The sequence below is a fragment of the Petromyzon marinus genome, chromosome 54 (assembly GCF_048934315.1).
Source record: "Petromyzon marinus isolate PM22_M1 ecotype Great Lakes invasive population chromosome 54, UKy_Petmar_22M1.pri1.0, whole genome shotgun sequence".
Taxonomy (NCBI): domain Eukaryota; kingdom Metazoa; phylum Chordata; class Hyperoartia; order Petromyzontiformes; family Petromyzontidae; genus Petromyzon; species Petromyzon marinus.
In genome coordinates this window covers 9,700,353-9,719,833 of record NC_133720.1, presented here as the reverse complement: position 1 = coordinate 9,719,833, position 19,481 = coordinate 9,700,353, and the positions used below count along the sequence as shown (strand labels likewise).

General features: G+C 50.5%; 2 protein-coding genes across 2 annotated transcripts; one reads left to right on the top strand and one right to left on the bottom strand.

The window, feature by feature from the left end:
• Nucleotides 1-1,704: 1,704 nt before the first annotated feature.
• On the top strand, nucleotides 1,705-6,564 carry UQCRFS1 (ubiquinol-cytochrome c reductase, Rieske iron-sulfur polypeptide 1). Its single transcript, XM_032974796.2, has 4 exons — nucleotides 1,705-1,995; nucleotides 4,205-4,302; nucleotides 4,881-5,135; nucleotides 5,483-6,564. The coding sequence occupies exons 1-4, from the start codon at nucleotides 1,782-1,784 to the stop codon at nucleotides 5,738-5,740; spliced, it is 825 nt and encodes a 274-aa protein (XP_032830687.1). The 5' UTR covers nucleotides 1,705-1,781; the 3' UTR covers nucleotides 5,741-6,564.
• A 2,548-nt stretch (nucleotides 6,565-9,112) lies between these two features.
• Nucleotides 9,113-18,725, bottom strand: LOC116954244 (uncharacterized). The gene is made up of 6 exons (XM_032974821.2): nucleotides 18,611-18,725; nucleotides 16,163-16,432; nucleotides 14,916-15,008; nucleotides 14,284-14,402; nucleotides 10,558-10,726; nucleotides 9,113-9,845 (listed from the first exon to the last, which is right to left on the bottom strand). Exons 1-6 carry the CDS (start codon nucleotides 18,656-18,658, stop codon nucleotides 9,627-9,629), a joined length of 918 nt encoding a protein of 305 aa, XP_032830712.1. The 5' UTR covers nucleotides 18,659-18,725; the 3' UTR covers nucleotides 9,113-9,626.
• Between the last annotated feature and the right edge of the window lie 756 nt (nucleotides 18,726-19,481).

Genomic DNA, 19,481 nt, shown 5'->3' with positions numbered 1-19,481 from the left:
CAGGACTAAATGATTACAGACCGGTCGCCCTTACATCTGTGGTAATGAAGTCTTTTGAGCGCCTGGTCCTGGCACACCTCAAAGCCATCACAGACCCTCTCCTGGACCCCCTTCAGTTTGCCTACAGAGCCAACAGGTCTGTGGACGATGCAGTTAACATGGCCCTCCACTTCACCCTACAGCATCTGGACGCCCCAGCATCCTACGCCAGGATCCTGTTTGTGGACTTCAGCTCTGCCTTCAACACCATCATCCCTGCCCTGTTTCAGGACAAGCTCTTCCAGCTGAACGTGCCATACACCACCTGTAAATGGATCACAGACTTCCTGTCTGACAGGAAGCAGTGCGTTAAGCTGGGAACACAAGTCTCTGACTCCAGGTCCATCAGCACCGGAACTCCTCAGGGCTGCGTCCTTTCCCCTCTGCTCTTCTCCCTGTATACCAACAGCTGCACCTCCAATCATCTGTCCGTCAAACTATTGAAGTTTGCGGATGACACCACCCTCATTGGGCTGATCTCTGGTGGGGATGAGTCTGACTATAGGTGGGAAGCTGACAATCTGGTGACCTGGTGTAGCCAGAACAACTTAGAGCTAAATGCTCTAAAGACAGTTGAGATGGTTGTGGACTTCAGGAAGAATACAGCACCACTCACCCCCATCACCCTGTTAGACTCCCCAGTCAAAATTGTAGAGTCCTTCCGCTTCCTGGGCACTATTCTCTCCCGGGACCTCAAGTGGGAATTGAACATCAGCTCCCTCACCAAGAAAGCTCAACAGAGGATGTACTTTCTACGGCAGCTGAAGAAATTCAACCTGCCAAAGACAATGATGGTGCAATTCTATACAGCGATCATTGAATCCATCCTCACCTCCTCCATAACCGTCTGGTACGCTGCTGCCACTGCCAAGGACAAGAGCAGACTGCAGCGTATCATCCACACTGCTGAAAAGGTAATTGCCTGCAATCTACCAACCCTCGAGGACCTGCACACGACAAGGTCCATGAGGCGAGCGAGGAAGATTATGGCCGATTTCTCCCACCCTGGACACTCTTTGTTTCAGCTACTCCCCTCCGGCAGAAGGCTTCGGTCCATCAGGACCAAAACCTCACGCCATAAAAAGTTTCTTCCCATCTGCTGCTGGCCTGTTAAACAAGGCCAAGGGCTAACACTGTTTTTAACATTTGATCTACATAACGACACCTTGCCGATATTAACTATGTTACCCTATTTGTATTTTTTTATTTTTAAATTATATCTTAAAGCTATTTTATATTCGATATTTATTTCATTTTATATACTTCAGCCCCTTGGTGTTAGACTTTTAACCCTTATTATAGTAAGACTTGTTTAAAACTTATTTAAGATTTTAGATTCCTATATGTTGAATGTATGCACCATCCTGCCAAAGTAAATTCCGTGTCGGTGTGAACTTACATGGCGAATAAAACCCTTTCTGATTCTGATGTGAAGCAAAAACACCTCTGACTTTGTTATGGAGAAAATACGTACAAATGTGAACGCTAATTAATCTGGATGCAAACCTTCCCAGATGGCAACTTACAATCTCGAGGTAAACCCTCCGTGTTGGCACCCCATTCCACTCACACATCGCCATCTGGAGGTAAATCCTCCGTGTTGGCACCCCATTCCACTCACACCTCGCCATCTGGAGGTAAACCCTCCGTGTTGGCACCCTCGTTCCCTTCACACCCCGCGTCCTTCCTCCACCGTGACCTGGGCGCCCCCCGACACACAAGTCTTCACCGCAGCCGCAGCCATGATCGGCCTCGTGTCGCGCCTCAACGCCCTAGGGCCCTACGCCTCCGCCTCGTCCAGCATCGTGGCCTCGCAGCTGAAGACCCTGGTCGTGCTCCCGAGCCAGGCGGCCGAGAGGGTGGTCGCGGACGCGGCGAGAGAGCGCCTCACCGCCGCTGCGCTCAGGCAGCTGCTGCCCCGGGCAGCCGCCATCGCAGCCTCCTCGAGCCCCAGCGGTGAGGCCCCGGCGTTGGGCGATCGTGGTCGGTGACGGCGCTGGTGGTGGTGTGATGGTGATAGTGGTGATGGGTGTCGTCGTGTTTGCTGTTTGCTGTGGTGATGTAATGGGGGCGTTGTGATGGGTCAGTAGGAGAGGCCGAGGCGACATTGGTGAAGGCCTCGGGCGTTGAAGGTTACAGAGTACAGTAGCAACATCTTGGACTGTCGTACAATTTATGTTTGTGATTCTGCGCTGGAGGTGGTGCACACGCGCCAATAACAACCTCGGCACACTGGTGTCTAACTTACACTGGCCTAACACGAAATAGACATTACACTATAGTACGGCTGGCGGGCGACGGCCTCTCACGGCAGAGATGACTGAATGAGGGCTGTTGCCCGACACGTCGCCTGTTGTGTTGCACTTGAGGCAGTGTTTCTCGCACGAGTGTAATGTTGTGGCAGCAGTACAGGTACAAATGGAATATAACAGCTACTCCTAGTCGGTCTGTCTCCCTACATGATATCGAGGCGTCTTCCCTCGCACTGTTCCGCTTTGGAATTCCCTCCCATCGTCTCTTTTGCCCTCCCAAGCTCATAGTACCCTGGATAATTTCCAGAAAACGTACTAACGATTGCATCTTTCACGGTGCCGTTTGTTACTGGCCGTCTTGGCACTATGGGCCTTTAGGCCTGTGCTCAGAAACTGCGATAAAATAAATAAAATCCATCCTAATTGTCGTGATATACAGTGCCAGTATTGTCCGACAGCCAAGTTTGTTTAAGTCAGGACATTCTGGACCAGTTTAGACCTAGACTGACCAGCGCGGTGAAGTATGGTCAAACAACCCCCATGGCCCACGCGGCGTGAGGAGACCGTCATCCAGCAGTGGATTGAAAATCGCTGTAGTGGCATTTACGTGTCAACAATTGGGCAAGTTTTTGAATGTGTACAGCAATACCCCACCACCATCTTACGTCGTTTCTTAGACGCGTATTCATTTTGTTGTTTTCGTTATATTTCAATAGGTGGCCCGATATAGCGCACGAACCGCGACGTAGGAGAGATGTCCAAAACTCTGCTCCAGAAATACGAGGGATGAGATTACGTCGTGCCACCTTAGCACTACCATCCCCTGATTTGCGTTGCCTTAACACCCCGCACTGATGTCACTGGCAGCATCGTCCGTCCGTCCTTTCCCGTATCCGTCGCCTCCACCACCGACCCTCAACGCCAGCTACTTGGCGTCACGCATAAATGTCCTGTACCGTAGAGTACTTATGGACAACATCTTGGTGATTTGGACAAAAAAATGCTTCGATATTCGTCGCAGCTTCTCAGGCACGTGCTCTCGACGTAAACCGGGATATTTCTGTATTTGGGCAGTGATGTCTCTATTACAGTGGGATGTGAGTAGGTCAAGATGTGCATTGGACTTGCAGGACATGTTTTTGATGTCAGGGAATTACAGACAATGAGCAGCTAAGGAGAAATAGCAACCTCCCATTGAATGCAGTGACACTGGAGGTTGGTAAGAAGCAAGGCACTTGAGCAGACCACGGTGGGTGAGATGTATCTTGAGCTTTCGCACCATACGTAGCCAACTGTGCTAATCGGAGTCTTTGAAGAGCCTCACTTGCTGTTGCGTGCGTTGAAGCACTGCGTTGTGTGTGGGAGAGTGGTTAGCGTATTGCAATAAAAAACGGTGACATGAATTTAATTCCTTCAACAGTGGAAAATATCTGAACCAGTCCTGACTCATCCAGATCAATACAATCAGCCATAGGTAGACGAGCCTCAAGTAGGCCAATATAATCCTCACCTAGTGTGTATTGTTCTGCCACCAACCACAATTATATATATGTTGAACTTCTTTCACACTATACGTAGCCAGCCGTGGTAATCGGAAGGTGCATGGGAAGGACAGTTATTTGAAAGTCAGAAATATAATGTTATGGAAGTTCTTTCAAATTGCGAGTCGACTGTGCAGCAGCTGCGGGATCTAGGCGGAGGGTAGAAGACGGTGAGGTGTGGCGGTGGCATCAACGGCTTGGGCACCTTGATCCTGTTGTGTAAATGTCACCACCTGGGAGACAAAGGGAGCTTAGTGTGGTGCTGGCCACAAGCACTCCATCGAGCGCCACGCTTTATCAGTCCTTGCTAGCAGTGCTTGCCCCCCAGTATCCTGGGGATGATTAAACGGAGCATCTCTTTGTCTTTGGCAGCAACCAGCAGCGTACGTTTCGCGCATACCGATGTCAGTGTCCCGGACTACAGTGCGTACAGGCGGTCAAATGTACAGGACAGCACGAAGTCCTCAAAGGTGAGAAACGTCACACAAGCTGGCCCAATATCACCTTTTGATGTATGTCACCCCCCCCCCCCATGCCTTAAAGTATATATTCCCCAGGAACACTCATTCCCCCTTAGCAACATAGGGTCCCCTCACGAATATTTGTACCCCATTTTTGTTTTTCAAATGAGGTTACCCGAACTGGAACCGATGTTTTCTGATTGGAACAAATATTGTTCCAATGGGACTGCAAACATTTTACGAATAGATTTATTTTCCACTGTACATCCGAGATCTTCTCCCTCTGGTACAGCCAAGCCACGCCAGGCCCATGCTGATCCCGCCTGGTACGGCTCCATAGGTACCAGATTTTTCCATTGCAGAAGCCGTGCTACCTATGTCCTATGCACTGAACATGTCTTCACCCTGCCATTCCTTGGCCCTGAGCCCGATTATTCAAATGTGGAAAACCACCCATACTATGAGGACCCTGCTGCGACTCAGCTCAAATGTGCCAGTGGAATAGGGGTCTTGGTTGACACTGGTGCTAGTGGGGAGTACAGGCATGATGTCGCTGGTACCACATCTCCCCCCCCCCCCACCCACAGGACAGCTATGACTCCCGCAAGGCGTTCACCTACCTGGTATCGGGCGCCGCGGCCGTGGCGAGCCTGTACGTTGCCAAGGCAGCAGTTGTTAAGTGCGTCGCCACGCTCAGCGCCTCGGCCGACGTGATGGCCATGGCCAAGATCGAAGTCAAGCTCAACAACATTGGCGAGGGCCAGAACGTGACCCTCAAGTGGCGCGGGAAGCCCCTCTTCATTCGCCACCGCACCGCAGAGGAGGTCAACGTCGAGCAGAAGGTCTGGTCATCGTGCCGCCCTGACTTGTCTTATATTTTGTCCACTTGGGACATGCTTCCCAATTGCTTATGAGACAATAGAAAATTGGGAATGGATACAAAATTCTGGCCATCTGAAAGTTTTGTTTTGGATCATCACTTTCTTGCCTTTATCCATTTTCTTGTATATGCTCAGACACCCATAGATCCACAGAGACCTCTGACCGAATGCCCGTACTCATAATTAAATATGCCCACCGTCTCTATACAGAGTTGAGGCAAGGTTGCTTTTCGCTACCACATAAATCCACACTTCACCCCATTGTATCTGGAATCCTACTCACCCATGGCGCTGTGCTGTGTTCGCAGGTGAACTTGGCCGACCTGCGCCACCCCGAGCATGACAATGAACGTGCCAAGAAACCCGAGTGGCTCATTGTGCTGGGTGTGTGCACGCACTTGGGCTGCGTGCCCATCCCCAACATGGGCGAGTACAATGGCTACTACTGCCCGTGCCACGGCTCCCACTACGACAACTCGGGGCGCATCCGCAAGGGGCCTGCGCCGCTTAATCTCGAGGTGCCCTACTATGAGTTCCTTGACGAAGACACCGTCGTGGTCGGATAAGCCCTTCGGGAATGGCGGGATGGGGGGGGGCGCTGTGGTACATGTGCGATGTGTCAGAGGCAAATTAAACACCACTACCGAGGGTGCAGGCTTGTTCGTTCATTTTTACCTTGAATGCTCAATTGAAGAATTCTATTGCTGCTGCTGTATTTTGCCACGAGGTTTCTGGTGTTTTATTTTCCTTGTGTTGTGCTGATAACAGTGGACGAGAATTCGGGGGTAGAGACCAGGGAAGTGTGCACTGTAGCTTCCACCATTAATCTCGTCAGTTGATCCCATGAATATGCATGGCGTTGTTTGTGCCTATGCACGTGAATTCCAAGTACTGTATAGTGTTGAGATTTTCTTCATTTCCCTAAGCAGTGCTCTACACCAGCATTACCGCAAGTGGGCAGCACTAAACTCTTAATAAAAACCATCACCTAGTACTGCTACTCAAACCCCTAGTTAATCCTTTGTCCTGCAAAAACAACTTCTCATGGGATGAGATCCTAATATATTTTAAGTGATCGCCTGTGGTGAGTCACTCTGCTACACTTCAATGCCACAATTAAAATGTACACATGCGGAAGCCGACAGTCTGGGTGTTTAGCTTTGAAAGTGGGACACTTCAGACCTGTGACTCCCATTAGAACCGCTTGCGATCTCATAGAACAGAGGGATAGCTGTTACAACAGCTACTAGCAGCGGAGTTATTTTTAAGGAACTCGTTGGCAGTGCTGCGTTTCAGCGCGTCTGGCCAGCGGCTCTGTGGCATGTACAGTTGTGACCGCTCTGCGTTTTGTTTTAGAAATTTAATAAAGGCTACACCCAATGGCGCTGTCTGTAGCAGTCCAGGCTGACTTACTCAGAGGTCATTGTGCTCGTGATTTGTTTACATTCTCACTGATGAGCCCACACACTGGAAATAAAAATAGGTACGACTTTAATGTGCAGGATTTTACATGTGCTCAGCTGGCAGTCCAGACTTCTTACACGCACACAACCCAACCATCACAGTGCTCTGACACATACAACCCAACCAACACAGTGCTCTTACCTTGTAGGTAGACAGGCTGTTGATAGCTGTCTTAAGTGTGAAGCTTTGTTTAGAGCTGTGAGAAAACCCTTAGGTTATGGTCAGCATTCCAATGACCACCGCTTCACTCGAATAAATACTGCGGCAATGTTACAATCGCTTTATAGGCTGGAAATGTGTGTCAACGTCTGAACCTATTACCTGTGTTCAACTACAAGGTAAAATCACCTTTTTGGGTTACATCCTTAAAACAACATCCGTTAAGTGACAGGTCAGCAGCGAACTAAATATTGTCATCTGGAAGTTAAATTAAGTTGAGGCATTATGTACAATATTCCCACTTGTTAAATGACCTGCGCCAGTTAACACCGCACTTGCTGACAAGGCCAATTTATAAAAAGAATATCGAGTGGTTACTTACAAACAACTCCATGCAGTTGAAGAATGCACACCTCACCTGGACCGGGAAGGATTGTCGACGTGTTTTGTTTCTCAAGATTATCCAAAAAATGAAGTCCAGATTGAAAAAGTCCACAGTGCAGGGCAGCAGTGGCAGCTAAGGCCACGGTGTAGGTTTTCGCGGGGTTGTGCCGTGTATCGCTCTCCCGTGCATTTTCGGGTCATACCACGGCTGGTTCAGCATCATTGTCTCAAATTTTATTCTAAGTGCTGGAAGCTTCAAATAACTATGACATGCTGACCAACACGTGCTACAACTCAAACACATCGGAGAGCTGAGGACACAGACGAATACTACAGGGAAGGGTAGGAGGAGGCATCTGCTTGGCATAGCCCATATTCACAATTTCATTCACTTTCATATGCAACACACCTCTGCACAACTCTGGTCTCGGTCACTCCCATTCCATGTCACAATTCAATATTTTAGTTCATTATCCAGCAAATGTTTTTTTGCGAATGCGCTGTACAGCCCCAATGCGCTGTACAGCCCCAATGCGCTGTACAGCCCCAATGCGCTGTACAGCCCCAATGCGCTGTACAGCCCCAATGCGCTGTACAGCCCCAATGCGCTGTACAGCCCCAATGCGCTGTACAGCCCCAATGCGCTGTACAGCCCCAATGCGCTGTACAGCCCCAATGCGCTGTACAGCCCCAATGCGCTGTACAGCCCCAATGCGCTGTACAGCCCCAATGCGCTGTACAGCCCCAATGCGCTGTACAGCCCCAATGCGCTGTACAGCCCCAATGCGCTGTACAGCCCCAATGCGCTGTACAGCCCCAATGCGCTGTACAGCCCCAATGCGCTGTACAGCCCCAATGCGCTGTACAGCCCCAATGCGCTGTACAGCCCCAATGCGCTGTACAGCCCCAATGCGCTGTACAGCCCCAATGCGCTGTACAGCCCCAATGCGCTGTACAGCCCCAATGCGCTGTACAGCCCCAATGCGCTGTACAGCCCCAATGCGCTGTACAGCCCCAATGCGCTGTACAGCCCCAATGCGCTGTACAGCCCCAATGCGCTGTACAGCCCCAATGCGCTGTACAGCCCCAATGCGCTGTACAGCCCCAATGCGCTGTACAGCCCCAATGCGCTGTACAGCCCCAATGCGCTGTACAGCCCCAATGCGCTGTACAGCCCCAATGCGCTGTACAGCCCCAATGCGCTGTACAGCCCCAATGCGCTGTACAGCCCCAATGCGCTGTACAGCCCCAATGCGCTGTACAGCCCCAATGCGCTGTACAGCCCCAATGCGCTGTACAGCCCCAATGCGCTGTACAGCCCCAATGCGCTGTACAGCCCCAATGCGCTGTACAGCCCCAATGCGCTGTACAGCCCCAATGCGCTGTACAGCCCCAATGCGCTGTACAGCCCCAATGCGCTGTACAGCCCCAATGCGCTGTACAGCCCCAATGCGCTGTACAGCCCCAATGCGCTGTTGTTCAGCATGAGATTGGGGGAGGGCAAGCGAACTGTTCATTTCACTTTCCGAAGCTCCAAACACACGGAGAAAAACGTTGGACATCATGCTCAACAGCACATAACCCCGGAAACACGTCCGGGGGGAGCTATTACATTTCTTCATGATCGACAATAAACCGCGACATTTGTGTGCATGGTGCGTGTTGCACATTAACCTAATTCCTGGCCTCTTGGACCAGTTGCTGCCCTTCACGGTGGAACTGATCACATGTAGCGCGCAGCGCCCGTCAGAAGCCACCTTAAAATCATTCGCACTGAACGAATCGACACTGCTTGCAAAAAAAGCCAACGCACTTTCTACCCTCGTGATATTCTCATAAATCCGAGCATTTGTACATTTTGGTATTCACGCCAGTCCAAGAGCTCAGGGCTATCACTGAGGCGCTCTGTTGCACAGACAGTCCTGCAGTGGTTTTGAAGGGGGGGGGGCATGTTTTCTGTGTTCTCTCAATTGAAGTCAAATGCTGAGGAAATCTCAACATTTCACATGAAGTTGCCCAAAAGTGCAACATACGGCAAACGCTTGTGCATTTTCGGTCAACGTTAACAGTTGGTGTGGTCTGCCACGAATTTAAGATTGCAAAAACTGCAATCAGACTTTTGCAATTGGGCTATTTGACAATTCCAGAAAACTGCCAAAGCCTCGGCTGATACTTCTCCTGGTAACATAAAATAAAAAAAGGCGGAAAATATATAAAACCTGCAGTCAGGCACAGGAGGGGGCACAGACCCGGATGCACAAGGTGTACGGTTACACACACGGAAAATACAAATGCGGTTTCAGAGAGAATTTCCCCTCTGAGTAGAGTGCATCCAACACTTAAGAGGCCACATCGAGAAACAAGACGAGAACAATGACAATGAACGCACCCTGACGGCGCTTTCGGGGGAGACAAGGTCGCGCCCGTACTCTCAATACAAGTGCTCTACCCATCGCGCTGCAGAACACCGTACACTACCAGCAGGAGCAGCAGTGCAATGCCCACGGTGCATGCAGCCGGGAGCGCCCAGCGCTTGCGCCGGCCACCCACGACCTGTGACGACGCCGCCACCTTGTCGGCACCCTGGGCCTCGCTGGGCCCATCGCAGGCATCGGCCGTTCCCGGGTGGGCCACGCAGAGGGGCCGCACCCTTGACGTGCTCTCCTACGACGGGAGGAGGGGGAGCATCGGAGACCGCTCGTCTGTAGGAATGGGCGATGTTCAGCTTCACAAGTGCATTCTTACGCTCGTCACCGCATACCGATTCCGAAGTACCACGATGAATTATTGAACGTTCATGCAAATGATAATTTTGTTTAATTTATTTTAATGGAGCCAATGCCCCCAGACCCAAGAAACGAGATGGCAAAAATGAGACAATAGATTATTGAATCAAATAGGGAGGGGGAGAATAATGACATTCCTGAATTTAACCTTATGGCAGGACCCCAGGGTCCCATAAGCCCCCGGCTCTCGCATAAACTGCGTTGCAACATTAGTTTAGGTCTGTTGAAGGCGAACAATAGGGCAATCTATTCCTCTCGATGAGCTCTACACGATGCGCTAATCAAAGTTTGAAAGTTTTGTTTCTTCTGCGCATTCGTCCTCGCTGCGCTTGGACGACATAACAGAATGATCCGCGCCAGGTGGGTCGCGGCGTTTATGTGCGTGGTGGGACGAGTCGCCAGAAATAAATTACGATTTTGACTTTCGTTTATTCGGGACCCCGGGGTCCCGCCATGAGGTTCAATTGTTAACAGCCCCGTCGCAAGGAAGCATGCATGTGCTCGGCACAGTGCCGGTCGAGCATAAGAGCGCGGTGGACAGGTGGCGGTGTGCCAGAGGGCGCTTCCGGCACCACTGCCGCGCGTTGTACCTCGGCTGACGGTCTCCCCTCGCGGTGCGGACTCAGGCGCAGGCTCCAGCGCGGGCGCTTCACCACGGCGCTGGCGTCGTCCTCGCTCTCCGTTGTGTCTTGCCGCACGGGCTTCATGCGGCGCCGCCTCCGCGAGCTCGAGCGCTGCAGGCCGCTGGGGTCCAACAGCCTGCGCCGCACACGCATGGGACCGGCCGTGGGGTGCAGCGTTCGTTACCGAGCGTCGAAAATATTCCTCGGCCAAGGTGTGGACGAAAATCCTCAAGCATGACCGACTTCGACTTCTACCCGCCAAAGACCAAAGCATGACTTTGACGGAACTGTACAAAGACAGACAAGATAATTTATTTACGTTACTGAAACTGCAGTGCACTGAGGAAGATAAAAAAAGGTAATTGGCTCTATGTATATTTTTTAGAGTTCACTAAATGGCTAGCCTTACAATAAAAGCATTCCACACCACTCACCAGCATGTAATAAAGTATAGACAATTTTTTTTGACTGCCTAACTGACTAAATAAAATCCAAAGCCTTCGAACAAAAAAAAAAGTTGCCGAGTAAATGAAGACGGCGCCGGTTACAGGCGCACGTGCACCAGGTGGGGACTTGCAAAAGTTACAAACACGCGCATCATAGATGTTGCAGCTCATGGTCCATAACCTGAGACGCAAAGTTATTTGTGAAGAGCAAGGTCAACATCACAATGTATGCACCACATGACATTAATGAAATGGCATGCAATGTTGAGTCAAGCATGGACGCATGCAGTTTGTGTATATCGCCAGTAGTGGTCCGATACAATTTCTCAACCTCTTACCGCTTGCGCCACCAACAAAGCCACCCCCAGTGTGTGCAGCACCAGCAGCGCCCTGTACAGTCAGGCAAGCTGTGCCCCCACCAAGTATTCACCAGATGTGACAGCCCTCAACAAACCAAGCGCACTCCCCCCCAACTTGACCACTAGCACTGCTCCACTTACGCCTGGGTAATCGCTCGTCAACAACATCAAAAGCATAAAACGGATCCACCACTTTGGCCAGAGCCATGATGACGAGGGGTGGGAGTCAGCCGATCCCACACGCTCACGCGCATGCAAAGGATGTACGGCGCGACCCTCGTGCGCACGCTTCTGCTTGCGTACCGCTGTTGGTCACGTCTCCCGTGTTGCTCTAATATCCTCGCGCGCACGCCGTGTGACAACTAGGTGACACGCAGCGAGAGCTGCCGCGGACGGGCGTGTGGGAGAGCCGGAGGACTTCGAGAGCTCCGGGTCGCTGCAGGTGAAACGGGGCAAGAGTCGACGCACGGTGGAACCAGTAGAAGCCGACCTCCCAGTGCCGACAAAAACACTATGGCGCCACCACCCACCCACATGCCATCTCTATCACTGCGCAGAATTTTACGGTTTTATGTAGCACTCTGATGTGTTTCCGGGTCGTGCCGCGTGTTATTTGGTACGATGTCCTAGGGTTCGTGTCGCGTGCAGTCTTTACTGTTTATCGTATCCGAGTGTGTGTGTACCCGTTACTGCACTGGCTTGGAAATCGCTCCTTGCCGGCCCATGCAGCCAATTGTGCAACTGGTTATGCTGACATCCCCCATCACTTGAAATGAACTAAAACAATTCGCATTTGGCCAAGTGTAAAATGTCAAACCCATTCAGCTTCCTGGGACCACTAATTCACTGGGATTCCGCTTCGAGCATTGCTGCGCTAGGTTGGTCACCAAAGAGACAGAGAGAGACACTTGGTTGTGCGTAGGTGACTCCGCGAGACGAGACCCGTAACAGTTCCGTTGTGCAACACCAACCCGCCGGACCCGACTGCGCTGCTCAGAGAACCCGGCGAGGCGACAATGCGTCATTGCTATCACACCCCCCACGCTTGCACCGAGCGGTCGATGAGACAGAAAACATTTCAAAAGCGGAGACCACCAGCCATGTGTGGGCAGGAGCACACACCATCACCGCCAAGACAACAAATCAAGAATGTTTACGCCATGGCAGACTACTATCATGATTAAAACGTGATAAGTCAAGGCCGTGGAAATAATTAGGCAGCATCGTGCCACATGGATACCTGTCAACCCTGCAGATTTAAGTGATAGGCTGCAGAATTGCTTCACTCTTACCACCTATTTTAAAAAGCTAACCATCAGCCATGGTCAATCCACTGCTAGTTGGAGGCACCCCAAAGCTGCCACCATATTGCACAAGCCCGATTCATTTTCTCCATCTCCTCAGTGGACATCCTCCAAGACGCGTTCCATTCCTTGGCTGCCACTCCGTTATTGTCCTTGACCATCGTCCACCACCCCTTCTCACGACGCGTCTTGCCCAAGCCCACTTCTCAAACTATCCGGTGATGCTTTATTGGCAGAGGCCCACGTGACACCATGTGGATTTATACAGATGCCACCGCAGCTCGTGTCATACATTGCCAGTGCCTGAAACACATTCCTGTCAATCCCATATCAGTGCCTACCTTATTACAGACCAATTCAGACCGTATTGGTCACCCCGTGCTCTTATAAAGCTCAACGTTCATCCTCGACCCATTAAAAGGGATAAAGACAAACAAAGACAAAAATATTTTTCCCGTATTGAAACGGCTGTACGCCGTATGGACCTGAAAACTTAATTTCCCTGAACAAGAATACGGGTAAACCGTATGGGTCGACAGGTATTGAAACAAATATGTTTCCTTGAACATCGGTAATGCAGTAGGAGGGTTAAACAATTATTAGTCTACTGCTGAACTCTAGCGCTGAGCGAATATTAATTTGCAAAGGAACAAGGTGGAGAGGGGTGGGGGGGGTCCTACCACGGCATCTGGACCCACGGTAATGTGTCGCTGCTGCTGTCATGGCAAAGCAAGCCCCGCCTCTCCCAGGGACCGGGTTCTGCATGCGTCATCCATGCGTTGTTTACACGTGCGCACAAAACACATTCACCCACACGCGCTCGCCGCCACATGAACACGTGTGGCACGAGGGCATGGTGGCTCCTATTTATAACCTGTATTTGCGGGAGGGTGTGCCGTGCCAGGGGAAGGGTGGTGGTGGGGGGGTTATTTAACTTGGATAGATGGCGTGAAATTCGCTACAAGTGAGTGAGCCTATTAATAGTACGAGACCGCTTTCTAAAGAGCCCATCATATGAACTCGCCCGCTCGTCCGCCCACCCACCCACTCGGGCGAATGAGCTTGCGCAATATAGCATGGCATGGACTAGCCTAGGCACGCACCAGTCTGGCCTCTTCTACTACGACTATTTTTTTTATTTTACCAGGTAAAGCACACCGAGCTGTAAAGCTCGTTTTGAGAAGAGACCTGGCCACACGTGAGCTCTCAACCAAGTGGCTTATGTAGAATTGTAAGCAGCCAAATACTCAAGACGCATGTTTTCAAAATGTGGAGGGAAAAACCAGAGGACATGTAGAATAATCCACGCAACCACGGAGAGAACATGCAAACTCCAAATATACAGGCGTCAGGGTCGGGATCGAACCCACGACCTCCCGGATACTAGGCGAGGCAGTAAGCATCTTACCACTGTGGCGCCCTCAAATAAACTAAAAACAAATACACATCCACTTTGGGATCGACTAAAAATATACGTCAGATTTTTCTCATATTTCAAACAATTCACGTTTTTGTACACGTGAAGCGGTGGGCGAGGTGCGTTGTATGCCCAAGTAATGGACGAGTGAGCCTCGTGACGCTCACCTACTACTCCCATCCTCCACGTCTGCGTCGATGTCGCTGTCCTGTGCTGGTACCGCCTGGGCCCTGTCTTCTTGCGCCATCTCATCTTGTGTCACGCCCCCATCCTCGCAGGAATCCTCCTGTGTCACGGGGCACATGAAGGCATACTTGATATGTATTTATGTTATTTTGAGAAGAGATCGAATTTAACAGAGGTAGGGAGTTGGGAGTACATATGGCCAGGAGGAAGAGTTACAGACAATAGGGGCAGCAGAGGAGGAGCGACCTCCCACTGAGAAGGTTGACTGGTGACTCCAACAAAGCATGACACATATACACACACACACGCCCGTGCACAAACACACAGTGGCTCCACTATAAAGCAAACTCCTCCCCCGCGCTCGGCCTTTCAAAAACAACCGAAAATAAATCTCGACAGGCCGCCCAACCGCCCACCCCACGTGGCACACACCACGTGAGCCATGCCGGCCCTAATACACGTCACCTTCAGCCACCGGTCGTCGGCGACCATTCACTGTAATGGTGCAGCTCTGGGCAAAGGTCAAGCAACGCATATCAGCTGTTGCTGAAGCAGCAATCGGTTTTACCAACTAACCGCCGCTCTACTGACCACTGTCCCAGTGAATGCTAACCTGCGTGCCGTTGTGTGTGCGCGTGTCAAGCGCTGCGCTGGTGTCCCCGGCGTGGTTGAGCTCTGCTTCTTGCTCCACCTGTTTGCCCGGCAGCTGCCCACCATTGGACACAGACACAAGCAACAGCCAACCATTCACCAACACACAGCGTTGTCAACACAATGCTTCTGCCAGGCTAGGTGCACTCTGAGGCCACGCAATGTGTTCAAGACTCGCTGGTAAGCTACAGGATGGACCCATGTGTTATGGATTAAATTAATGACATGTGCACCACCTGTGATCCCTGTTACCTAGGCTTTAACAGACCGCTGGGGCGATCGCTGATCGTGAGCAACAATTAAGGCTCGAATAGAACGCAAGTGGGTGGGTGGTTGTGGCCGGTCAGCACGCTCAGCATCATGACCCAACACCAAGTACTTATTTAATTAAGGCTGAGGCGACCTAGGGAAGTCCAAGGACCAGTTTAAATATGTTACTAATATTGGCTGTGAGCAGGATTCATAGCGCGGTGCCCTAACCGCGACACTGCACGCAAATATACACACAGAGGCGCCTGTCAACCGTGTGTGTGTTTGAGCGGCAGTGGCAGCGATGATGATGCAACGACTATAAATAGGGGTGGGGTTGGGTGACGACATCGCTTGCTTGGTGGGGCAACGGGAAAATATTGCGCGCCCAACCGACCGACCCCAGACCCGAGGGAGCCCTTAACCTTGCCGTGCCAGGCCATCGCGCGCCTCCGCCTCACGTTCGATTCAAGCGGAAATTAAGCTTCCAATCGTTTAATGTCTCGCCACATCCCTTTGTAGGGAGGAGGGTGACGGCCCTTCAGAATGAATCTGCGGTCTTTTCCATGTCTAACAACGTTGCATACGATCTCGACCGCGCTTCAAGGTTCACAAAACATTGCACATTACTTAAGGCAGCCAACATTCCACAATTTTTACCTTTCCTTAACCGATAAAAATCAATCTCCGTTCTCACAATGACCACCACAATCCCATCAGCAACACCAAAAACACACATGTAACACTGGCCCGCTTGGCGTTTGGGCCTTTGGAATTCCTTCCCATAGCTCTTAAAATAACCTCGTTCACTTGAAGTGAAGCATTAACTCTCATCTATTACTACTTTAAATAGTGCCGTTTGTTACCCTGTCTTTCTCGCCGTATTACACGGCCGCCCCCCCCACCACCCCCCGTTGCTCGGCATAATTACTCAAGCAAAAAAAAAACAACTAAACGAACCTCCTTGATGGGTGGACGTGCGGTTGGCGACCCGGGGGGGCTATCGGGGAGCTGGGGCCTGCGTCGCGGGGTCCCCTGCGGCGTGCCGTGGCGGCTACGCACGGGGCTCGACAGCTGCGGCGTGCGCGCCCTGAAGTTGCTCAGCAGCTCGGGGCAGTTAGCCAGGTTCTCGGGAGGCTCCCACGTGTTCTCTTCTGCACCGTAGCCGCTCCACTTCACCAGGTACTCGGCGCGGCCACGCCGCACTCGCCAGTCCAGGATGGCCTCCACCTGCGAGGGGAGAGGTTAAAAGTTTGTTCTCGCGCGGTTCCCCGGCTCTTGGAAATATTTGTCGCGAAAGCCATTGTTTTGGTTTGTTATTTTGGTCCATGGTGGTGGCTGCGAGTCGATGAAAAGTCGTCAAACGTGGGCGTGACTTTTCCACCCAAAGCCATGCAAGGCATGACTGAGACAAGACCAAATTAACTCATCTGGGTGAAAACAGACTATGAACCGAGGATAACTTAAATCGGTAATTGGCTATACTATGTATACACACACTATATAAAAACGCAAATATTTACAGAGTTCAATTATTGACATAATAACAAAGAGTGGCATGCATTGTTCGACTGCTTTCGGTCAAATAGACCAAAATAATTACTCAATGAAATCTATACAGATGGAGAAGACTAGACTAAAGTTCCACAGGCTGTCGTCCCGACTGCACTAAGACGGACGAAAATAGAGCACACTCAGCGAATTAAAAGGGGCGAGAGAGGCCGCCTCGCAACATCGCAGTAATTGACGTCCACGCACTGCCTCGCCACTACGGGCTTTCAAATGGTCAAACAAGCCACGCCGAAATACATCTCACAGACACACAGATAAACACGCACGTGCTGCTAGAACGAGCACTATTAAGACAGGGCTCCACTACACATCATCATGTCCTGAGAAGGGTGATGACAATTCCACATTCTTATGGCGGGGAACAATATACCCGTAGGACCACGATATGCTTCAATTTCAGCATATGGTGGTAGTATTCACTTTTTTTTATCAACCCTCATAGGGTCAACCCCCATAGGGTTGATGGTTGTGATGATGATGGGGTTCATGATGGACTATGGATGATTCGGTTGAAGGATTTGACGATGCCATCGGTAAATTGGCCGATTTTAAGAGCTGTTAATGCTACAGGTGGTGGTGATAATGACGATACTTTTTAGTTTAGAGTTGATGGTGCTAGCTGCTAATGATAACGACCGATCTGGGAATCGGTGATGGAAGGGACGATGGTTACGTTGACAATTCCATTGTTGATGGTGACTAAGCTGATGTTCACGCTGTAGGCGATGTTGACGAGTTGTTCATGCAGTTAACGTTCATATAGTTGATGTTCCTGTTTTAAGTTACGGAAATTGACAATGGAATTGACGGAGATGGAGCTAACGTTGTTGCTGTAGATACGTTAAACCTCTAGCCATTCATTAGCCGATGATAAACAAAAAAAATTCTAACCTTGGCGGTAACTTGAACACGTTTACACGTAACACGCCGCCACCACCACCGTCACACTCACACCACTTACTGCTGTAAATAACCACAAGTAATGATGACTTTAAACAACATCAGCGTTGTTCACATTCCCGCACTTGTAGATGAGACCGAGCGCGCGCACCAAACTCGCATCAACACAAACAACAACACATGCCCGCCCCACCACCAAGTCATTTAACAACGAACCCGCGTTAAACCACACCCCGCTTAATTAGAAACATTAAACAATTCGCGGGGTTTGCTAATTGACGTCTATTTAACATTGAAACAACCAAGCAAAATAAAAGACCAATTCAGACGACGAGGGACGGCGATACACGGGGGGGGGGGGGGAGTCGGAAGCCGCTCACGCGCAGCGGAGACTTCCTCGGTCGAGACGAATTTTAAAACTCTCACGGCCATCAAAAACAAAGATCCGCCCCGAGGGGCATTGGGCGGCCAACACCACGCCCGGCCGCCTTTGTCTTCCCCCGGCGGCGACGTTTATTACACACCGCACCGGGGTAGTCATTTGAGGCCGAGTCGACCTAGTGGGAGGCCCAGCACCGGTTCAGAGAATTTGTCACCCGCTGCGGGCGGTGGCCGTGAGCGGGAATCGAACTCGGGTGGCCGGGTTCGTCGCGCTGACCGCCACGGCACTACCGCAACCCCACAATGTTCACAAACTCCTTAAGACATCGTACACTCGCTAACACAACAAGCACGGGTCAACTCGCGCGACAAAAATAAAATAAAAAAATAAACCGTGAGGCAGATTCACGTTGCCGGGAGAAACAAACGCGGCTTCACGCTAAAATTACAACGATTTAACAAACAAACAAACAAAAAATGGGATTTTTTTTTTTAACAACAGCAACAAAGGTATCCGGCGTCAAACGTTAAAAACGTTAAAAACGTCAAACCCGCCTCGAATTCATCGTCGCTGTTCGTCTCCTGCGACGACGTTGCCGCCATTTTATGAATTAGAACGGGAGCCGCGTTCCCATCGCCCCGCGCGGCAAGCGGCGGGCGGGGGGGCGGGGGTTAAGGGGGGCGGAGCTACTTAGCCGAGGGGGCGGGGAGTGTCGCGGGGTGGGCGGAGCTCCACCTCGTATGGGACTCAGTTTTTCATTCTAGATTTGAAGCTTTCGTGACCGCAAGGATTCCATACACTTTTGTTTTTTTCGGTAAAGTCACGTAGGTGAAATAAAATAAAACAACTAAATTAAATGACGACGTTTCGGAGGCAACACAAGCCTCCCGTCTTCAGGTGGAACAGGCGCAGCAAAATTCGCTGTATCCACAAAAAAAAGACGGAAGCTTGTGTTGCCTCCGAAACGTCGTGATTTAATTTAGTTGTTTTATTTTATTTTACCTACGTGACTTTACCGAAAAAAACAACGAGTACTCAGTTTTTTAGTTTTCAGTTTATTTATTTTGGTATAGCCCTGTGAGCCATTCCGCTCTTGAATCGGGTGCAACCACAACAAACAAAAAAACAAAAACACGAACAAGAAAAACATCTTAAAGTGACTTTGTGACTGTGCAAAACAGAAAATCCATGAAAAAAACAGCAAAATATTCCTGAGAAAAAGCACCGTACACCAACGCTGTGTGCAAAAAAATCCCAGTGGGATGCAAGTCAAACAACAACAACAACCACAAGAAAACTTAGATTAAGGCCATCAGTCTAACTCCGTACTACAACAAAACAAACATGTCCAAACCAAAAACCTTTTCGAAATCACCAAAAAATAAAGCCATAATTGCAACGTAACAGTGATCACAGGGACTGTGA

Coding starts and splice junctions, on each gene's coding strand:
- UQCRFS1 (XM_032974796.2), top strand. CDS start 1,782: ATGATCGGCCTCGTGTCGCGCCTCAACGCCCTAGGGCCCTACGCCTCC. Junction 1,996..4,204: donor AGCCTCCTCGAGCCCCAGCG/GTGAGGCCCCGG, acceptor TGTCTTTGGCAG/CAACCAGCAGCGTACGTTTC. Junction 4,303..4,880: donor ACAGCACGAAGTCCTCAAAG/GTGAGAAACGTC, acceptor CCCCACCCACAG/GACAGCTATGACTCCCGCAA.
- LOC116954244 (XM_032974821.2), bottom strand. CDS start 18,658: ATGGCGGCAACGTCGTCGCAGGAGACGAACAGCGACGATGAATTCGAG. Junction 16,433..18,610: donor ACAGCGACGATGAATTCGAG/GCGGGTTTGACG, acceptor CTCCCCTCGCAG/GTGGAGGCCATCCTGGACTG. Junction 9,846..10,557: donor AGGGGAGACCGTCAGCCGAG/GTACAACGCGCG, acceptor CTCCCGTCGTAG/GAGAGCACGTCAAGGGTGCG.